General features: G+C 40.9%; 1 protein-coding gene across 1 annotated transcript in view; it reads left to right on the top strand.

Annotated features, from left to right (window-relative positions):
* The window catches only part of LOC102862172 (oxidoreductase HTATIP2-like), a 28,603-nt gene extending 23,473 nt beyond the window's left edge, over window positions 1–5,130 (top strand). Inside the window, exons 3-5 of the mRNA XM_006892011.1 lie at window positions 803–940; window positions 3,961–4,022; window positions 4,905–5,130. Coding sequence (XP_006892073.1) covers window positions 803–940; window positions 3,961–4,022; window positions 4,905–5,130 — 426 coding nt within the window. The remainder of the gene's footprint in view (window positions 1–802; window positions 941–3,960; window positions 4,023–4,904) is intronic.
* Window positions 5,131–8,446: the final 3,316 nt, after the last annotated feature.

The raw sequence follows: 8,446 nt of genomic DNA, 5'->3' as shown, positions 1-8,446 counted from the left end.
CTCAGATAATAGAGAAGAGGCATCTTTCAGGTACACAGAAAAACCGGTGGGCCCTCGGGCCAGAAAGGAAAACACAATCTACACAGGAGTTCTACAGGACACGTCACCTTCCCTTGGAGACAGTACAACTAAACTTAAGAGACACTGGTCAAAAGAAAAAAAAATGTCAGCAGTTGAGGTGTTTGGAATCATAGAAGCCAAGAAAGCTTAAGATACAAGCTGTCAGATCATGGGTTGGACAATGGAAGATATTTTCTGAAGGGACTTGGCAGATGTGAAGGTTAAAAAAATGAAGAGCACACAATAATATGTAAGGTGTTCTACAAAACATATACAGAATAGGAAATTAAAAGGCTAAAGGTTTTTTCTAGAATTTGTTCTCATTGTGCCTGCGTAGTGCTATCAGCCACACATGGAAACACTATCAATTTTTTTTCTAGACAAAATAGAGTAAGCAGAAGGGAAAGAATATAAGATCTTAAGGTCATTAAAAGAAAAAGCAGTATGTGACTAAAATTCATTTTCCAGCTTTGTCCTCTTGTTCCCTTTGTTCTGTGTCTATGTTTTAATGTCAGCATCCTTCTTTTTTACAGTCTGGCCTTGTTAAAGGTCATGTATCTGTCCTAAGGACCATACTTTAGTCCTTACCAGTATCTAAGTTTGACATTCATGTATCTACTCAATACATTTTATTTAGATCTCCATCCTCCCAGGAGTCCTAGCTTGCCACCCAAGCTGAGTACTAATCTTTAAGATGAACTTGCAGCTTTTCAGAAATAACTCACATCCTCTGCCCCCTCAGGATGGATTTGTTCGTGTTGACCGAGATTATGTGATGAAGTCTGCAGAGCTGGCAAAAGCTGGAGGATGTAAGCATTTCAACCTGCTGTCCGCTATAGGAGCTGATAAGTCAAGCAGCTTTTTGTGCCTACAAGTTAAGGTTTGTACATATTTCTATTTTTCATGTACAGTGGCAATCCCTAGTAATTTAGCATCTATATTGGAGGAAAACTCCTTAACAACTTATGATATGTGGATGACACAACCTCGCTTGCTGAAACTGAAGAAGACCTGAAACACTTTCTTCAGAATGTCATGCACTATAGTCTTCAATATGGATTGAAGCTCAACATCAAGAAGACAAAGATTCTCACAACTGGATCAATTGGCAGCACCATATTAGATGGAGAAGAGATTGAAATGGTTAGCAGTTACAGCTGTCTTAGATCCACAATCAACACTCTTAGCACCAGCAGTCAGGGAATCAAAAGACAAATTGCTTTGGGAAAATCTGTTGGCATATACCTGTCCAGAGTGCTGAAGAGCAATGATGTCAGTTTAGATGCAAAGTGCAAAGAGAGTTGGACAATGACTAAGGATGACAGAAGAAGAATGGATGCCTTCAGGTTTTGAGGCTGGAGAAGAGTCTTAATCATACCATGGACTGCCATGAAAACAAATAGATCTGTCTTAGAGAGGGGTGAAACCAAGTCTCCTTGGAGGCTAGGATTGTGAAGCCCCACCTCACTTACTTTGGGCATGTGGCCAGGAGAGATCGGTCCTTGGAGAAGGAAGTCATGCTTGGAAGGGTGGATGGACAATGCAGGAGAGAAAGACCCAGGATGAGATGAACTGATACAGTACCTTGGGCAATGGAGTTTTGTGTGTCAGAATAAGTGAGACTGGCTCAGGACAGGGAAGGGTTCAGAGCTGCTGCACATAGGGTTACAATACATCATAGGCAACTCAATGGCACATAATAAAAATAACATACTATGACAGGTTTGGAAGCAGGAGTGGCATCCACTTTTTAATAACGTGCCTCCAGAAACTCTATGAACTTCAATAAATGTCAATAGATGTAGAGGGGCTTTGAGCCTTATTTATATTGATAGGGTCACTATGAGTTGTGCTTGACTTGAAGGCATTCAACAACAAGAAGTAATATAGGCAGACCTCAATAATTCAGTGATAGAATTCTTAACTTCGATGTTAGAGACCAAAGTTCAGTTCCCACTCAGTACCCCATATGCCCAGCAACCACCACTTGTCAATAGAGGCTTATGTGTCAATGTAATGCTCAAGAGGCTTCAGTAGTGCTTTCTGATTAAGACAGACTAAAAAGAATTGCCTAGGAAATTTATTTCTTAAAGTCAGCTAATGAAAACACTATAGATTACAGTAGTTCTATCCCCATAGATGATAGGAATGATGTTAAGACTGGACAGTATTTCTTTCAGTTGTGATGGTGTCATTGTAAAAACAGCAAGGACTATGTGGGGATGGGCATGTCTATCCTTTACCAACTTCACAAAGGGGATCTATTCCCATCTACAGCATCAGTAACATAAAACCAATTCCCATAGGGTCACATGTGTCCCCCACTCTCCTGTACCTCTTTCTACTCATCTTAACACCAATATTACTGCTTTGCTGGGTTCAAAATCTGATGTGGTATCTCACAGACCACACAGAAGCATATTGGGGGAGTCAAAAGGTTATAATCCAGATTAATAACAGGATACAGTAATTTATAAGCTTTTCCCTCAGAGTTTGCTTAATGGCTGAGGAAAATGAGTTTGGGTATCTTTGGAGATTTGAAGAAACTAGCCTGAAGCAGTCTGCTAGCTATAAGGTCAATGCTCTCAGGAAGTAGCCTCTTAGAAATATTGGCTTTTAGCTTTGAAAAATTCATAAATATTTTGCTGTTACCAGTAATATGCACATACTATTTATCTTAACAACAAAAAAGGTTTTCATGAGCTCAACTTCAAGTGAATAGATTCTATAGGGAGAGAGGACATTGTGTTCTCAGGCCTCTGTAGACCTCCAGACACACCTCCACGTGTCTGTGGTTTAAGAAACAGGACCCAGAAGGTCTTTCAGCTGAAGGGCTCTCTGATGGACAATCCCTTTCTAGATGGTCAGCTAGCTTCTGCTTGATAGATTGTGGTGATGCTTGCACAACTCCATGAAGAGATGAAAAATTGGTGATTTTTTTTAAAGTTAGTTAAGATTATAGCATGGGACCTGTAGAGTGCCACATGAGAGGTATGGACAGGCTGAGATGGAGAAGAACATGTGCTCTGTGACTGCTAAGACTTGGACTCTGCAGGTACCAGTGGCCACCTGGCCTCCACTGAGATGCTCACCACAAAGCCCTGGCTTGTTTAACACAGTATATTTTTCATCCAGATGTACTCTGTCTCTTGAAATTTCATATAGTGTTTTCAAGTGGTGAGTATTAGAGATGGTGGATGGGCCTTCCGACTCACTGTAATTACCTATAAACCAGGTGAAAGGGGGGAGTTAATGCTAGAGTGTCTACAGCAATGGGCTTGTGTGTGTCAGAGATTATGAGGATAGTACAGGATAGGACAGGGTTTAGATTGGTTATTGATAGAGTCCTTATGAGTTATACTCAATTCTATGATCCCTAACAACAACAACGTACTACAACATTTATTCTGGGCTAAAGAGTGGTTACTACAATGATGAGCTTGGACCCAGTGGGTGGAGATTGTGAGGATGGCACAGGATCAGGCAAGGTTCCTATTATTTACAGGGTCTCTGTGAGTCATAGTTGACTCAGTTGACATTACCTTTTTATGTTAAACTCCTAATATATCACTTATCTTTACTGGATCCTTTTTAAAAGATGTAAAACTAAGAAGACTGGACTGACTATGTAACTGTTCACTCATTCAATAGAGTTTTTTAAAAAAACTACTTAAGGGGTTTTTTTGTTGTTGTTGTTTTTGCTAAGGATGTATCAGAATTATATAATTCTTCCTTAACTTTCCAGAGTTGGTAGAATCTAAATTTCTAGGAGACAGTACTGATGAGTATTGAGACCTTCAGGGATCTATTCTCGTCAGCACTCAAGCTCATCTGCTCTCAAGTCTTAGAGAAAGAGAGTCTTGATTACCTACTGAACATGTGTTCTTGTTTTTATAACAGGGAGAAGTGGAAGCCAAGGTTGAAGAATTAAAATTTGATCGGTACTCCATATTTAGGCCTGGGCAAGTGTTCCTGCTTCCTAAGAGCACATCCCTGTTCACTAGTCACTAAATGCTGGTTTTTTCACTCAGAGAGACTGGTAACTACTATCTAAGTTCTGAAAAAATCTTCATGGAAATTTGTTTCTCTGAAGGACCCTATTATTTCTTTGTTTGTTTTTAAATTTTTTTATTTTATTATGTGTGTGTGTGTGTGTGTGTGTACCGTCAAATCAGATCTGACTGGTACAGGAGGAGATTGTTCCTCCTTCTCCAGCAGAGAATCTGGTGGATTTGAACCATGCACCTCTGGGATTGCAGTATACTTTTTTGCCACTAGGCCACCAGAGCTCACCACTTAAGGATCATTTTTTGAGTTGGAGAAAAGAGACAACAGATAGCTAGTGGTGCCAGTGTTGAATAGTCTTGGACTCCTGGATAGCATAGGCCATTTGGTTTTCCTAAAACTTGTTCAGTATCAGATGATTTTTATTGTTGTTGTTAGGTGCCACTGAGTTGAGTACAACTCATAGATCTGAAACCTGTTCTATCCTGCACCATCCTCACACTTCCTGACACACATGAGTCCACTGCGCAGTCGCCATGTTAATCCACCTCATTGAGGGTCTTTCTCGCCTTTGCTGACCCTCCACCCCTTCCTAGCATCATATCTTTTTCCAAGGAATAGCCCCTCCTAACAACATACCCAAAGTATTTGAGGTGAAACCTCGTCATTCTTGCCTCCAAAGAGCACTCTGGCTGCACCCTTTCTAAGACATATCTTTTCATTTGCTTGGCCATCAGTGGCATGATAAGTGTACTTCTCCAACACCACAGCACCAGGTAAGAGCTCTGTTATGATGTGATGGCAACTTACCATTCCTTTCTCTGCCTCTCTCTCCTCAGAGTTCTATTATGTGATAGACGAGAGTCTCGCCCAGGTGAGTGGTTGCTCAGGAAATTCTTCGGTGTCTTACCAGAATCCTGGGCTAGTGCACACTCCGTGCCTGTGGTGACCTTAGTGAGAGCAATGCTGAATAATGCCGTGAGACCAAGTGACAAGAAGGTGGAACTGCTGGAAAACAAGGCCATCTACGCCCTGGGGAAAGCCGACGAAGCTCCCAAGCCATAACTGCCATGCAGAAAATGGTCCTTATTGTAAACATTAACACGTAGTAATGTATCAGTAATTTCAGGGTCGGTAAGAATTAGGATTCTTTCTCTGTGTTGCTTTTCTATTCTTGGTTACACCCAGAGTCAATCAAGAAATGACTGTGCCATGTCAGTGGTTTAGATTTTGATTCTCCAGATACATCACCCAGAGAGCTTCTGAAAATGAGAGATTTGTCATAGGTCATACCTCAAATCTTCGGAATTGGAAGTTTTGGAGTCTGGCCATAGGTATCTATTCTGTTGTTGTTTATGCGTCTGCAGGTGGTTCTGATGCCAGTGGTTGAGAACCCGGCTTTGGAAGCGCTTATCTCCAGAGTCCAGCAGCAGTGTAAGCCTATGGTCCCTGCAGAAGAGCTCTGTGCTGAAATTGTTGACATCCATGTCTCTGAGGTTACCCAGGGCTAACTCTACTTTATTGTGTAACTGAACATTGTGCCTTTACTAATTCTTTAGACTATTTCTTCATTTTAAAAAATTACAATTGAGATGATATAATTCATAATGAGAGTTTAACAGGAAAAAAAAAAAAAGAAATACATAGACATGTGTTGGCTGCAGCTCACCCAGATTGTTAGAAATGCCCAAATCTCAGTGGTGACATGCAACACATTATGCAGTGGGATGACACAAGAGCAAGTGGTCTTTATCTGGTCCTTTTTCAGAAGTGATTACTTGCATGTGCTAGCTGTCTTTTAACCTTCCAAACAATCCCTATAAGGTAGTACCATCACTATCCCCATATCTCAGATGGAGAAACCAAGATTCTTTGTGGTTAAGTGTCTTGTTCAAGGACCCAAAACTGAAGACTTCAAGCTAAAAAGTGACAAAGGCAAGAGTCTAACCTAGATCTACCCACTCCCATAATTAATGTTTTTAATCATTCTAGATGTGTTTATTTTTAGTACTTTCAGTTACTTGTTATTGGTTGAATAAATACTGTTGACCAATAAAATTGAAAGATTTGACTTTCTGGCCCAGGACTCTTCGAATGACTAACCACAAACTACTTACATAGCTGGTAACATTCTATGTGCCACACTTTAAAAGGCTCAAAGTGCTGCCCTTTACAAACTAAAGGAAAGGAGAGGAGGATGCACAAGGTAGGCTAGAAGTCAAAAGGATCACTTGGTGCTAATTTCCATCCTAGAACAAAGGATGCTTTAACCTCTGGGCTGGTGGAAGCAAAATTATTTGAGTGATTTAGTGAATTTTATAGGGTCTACATTGCCTTTGAACTTTGGTGCTGGAGAAGAATATTGAATATCCCATGGACTGCTAGGAGAACAAACAAGTTCATCCTGGAGAGGGTGAAGCCAGTCTGCTCCTTGGAGGCAAGAATTCTGAAGCTTTGTCTGACATACTTTGGACATGTTGCAAGGAGAGACCAGTCCTTGGAGAGGACCATCATGCTTGGGAGGGTGGAGAGATGACAAAGGAGAGGAAGACCCTTAATGAGATGGATTGATTCCGTCACTGGGGTAATGGGGATAGGTGTGTCAGAGACAGTGAGTTTGGACGGGTATAGAGCAGGGTTTAGGGTACTTAGGGTAGCTTTGAGTCACAAGCGACTCGACGGCACATAACAACATTCTCTCAGTTACTTTTCAAGTGTTAGTGGACACTGAAGGTTAAAGGTGACACTCTTGAGTGTCTTAGGTGCCCTTGAGTTTCAGCAATAAATATCAAAGGGTATTCATATGTGTAACTCTGAGTTCTAGTCAGTTCTGGCATATTTTTTTTACTCTATAAATGGTTGCTAAATGAACGAATAAAAGTTGAACCCTTAGTAAAAAACTGCCTTTTTATTACAGTGAGACCTCACACCCATAATATTGGATAATGGTCTGTTTAGTGAGACACTAGCAAAAATGTTGATAGAGGGTTTAATTTTTTTCTTCAAAGAATATTGCTTTGATACTGGGAACAATTTTAAGGTTTCCACTAAATACATTCATAGGACTAGTAACACAAACTGTCAGAGATTTCCAGCTCCAATTTACAAATTGCTTAAAGTGAACATTGCTACTTTGTGGCAGATTGCAGAATTAACACTACAAACCACCCAGTGACATTTAAAACATGCTGAGACCATAGCCTGTGACTCATATGGCAAAGATACGGGGGGTGGGGAGGAGTATCTAATCACTGATTAGAACCAAAGGTTTTACATTTTGTACTATGTGTCCCTCATATTTTAATAACACAAATGCAAAATTGTAGATAGTACTTAGATCATTCAATTTAAAAATCTGTATTTCATTTGATATTGTCATTGTAGCACAGTAGAATAGAAAGCAATTGCTTTTAAAATCAGAATTCCTGGTTCCATTTCTTGGTCTAATGCCTACCATGTTTTGGCTGTAGGCTTTTTTCTCTCTTATATTAATGCTAAAACCTACTCCAGAGTCTGTGTGAATAGCCAATTACAGTAACTGTAACAAAATCCACTGTCCTTGAGTTGATTCAACTCATATAACCCTGTAGGATAGGGTTCTAGACCTGTCTCAGAAGGTTTCCAAGGGTGTAAGTCTTTACAGAAGCTTGCTGCCACATTTTTTCACATGGAGCCTCTGAGAAGAATGTACCACCCATCTTTCAGTTTGCAACGGAGTGCTTTAACTACTTTGTAATGTCTCCTTTATTGCCAACAAGTTGGGTCCCCGCCCATGGTTCCATGGTATTGTCATATGGCTTAATGGCAATTTGAGGGATCCTTTAGGGACCCCAACCAGGCTTGGGCTTGATATGGACATGCCTGTTGATAAGATACATTTTTACTCCTTGAGAGGCACATCCAGAAGGACACCTGCATGGACCAAGGGAATAGGCCCTCTGTTGTCTATTTCCATCCATTGTGAGTTTATGTGTGGTCATCAGTAGTGTCCACTTTCCTTGAACTCCTCATTGTTCCTATCCACTGCTACCTCTATCTGGAAGAGTCCTTGCTGGGAGTTATCTGGCGCCTCCTCCCATCAAAAAGGCTCTGCCCCTATTATTCTCCTGACTTCTGCCTTTTCCCCTCATTCTTCCACTCCACCCTCAGTGTCCTTTTCTGACTTTTATCTCTCCCTCAGAAAGGCCCATGTGCTCATCAAATTTCCCAGGCACTGTTGAGAACAGTCCCCATCCATTTTCCAGTCATTTTGAACTCCCTTGGGATTCAAGTCTGTCTGTACTGAACTGCTGTCTGTGCATATGTCCAATATACCCCAAAATTGCAGGTGTGCGTCAGGAGCCCACCCAAGTGCCAGGCACTTTCAGGCTATTGATTGCAA

Source organism: Elephantulus edwardii, unplaced genomic scaffold (assembly GCF_000299155.1).
Source record: "Elephantulus edwardii isolate Elephantulus edwardi_28Jun2011 unplaced genomic scaffold, EleEdw1.0 scaffold00109, whole genome shotgun sequence".
NCBI classification, from domain to species: Eukaryota; Metazoa; Chordata; class Mammalia; order Macroscelidea; family Macroscelididae; genus Elephantulus; species Elephantulus edwardii.
Note: the sequence above shows the minus strand (reverse complement) of the source record. Positions and strands in the feature narration are given on the sequence as shown.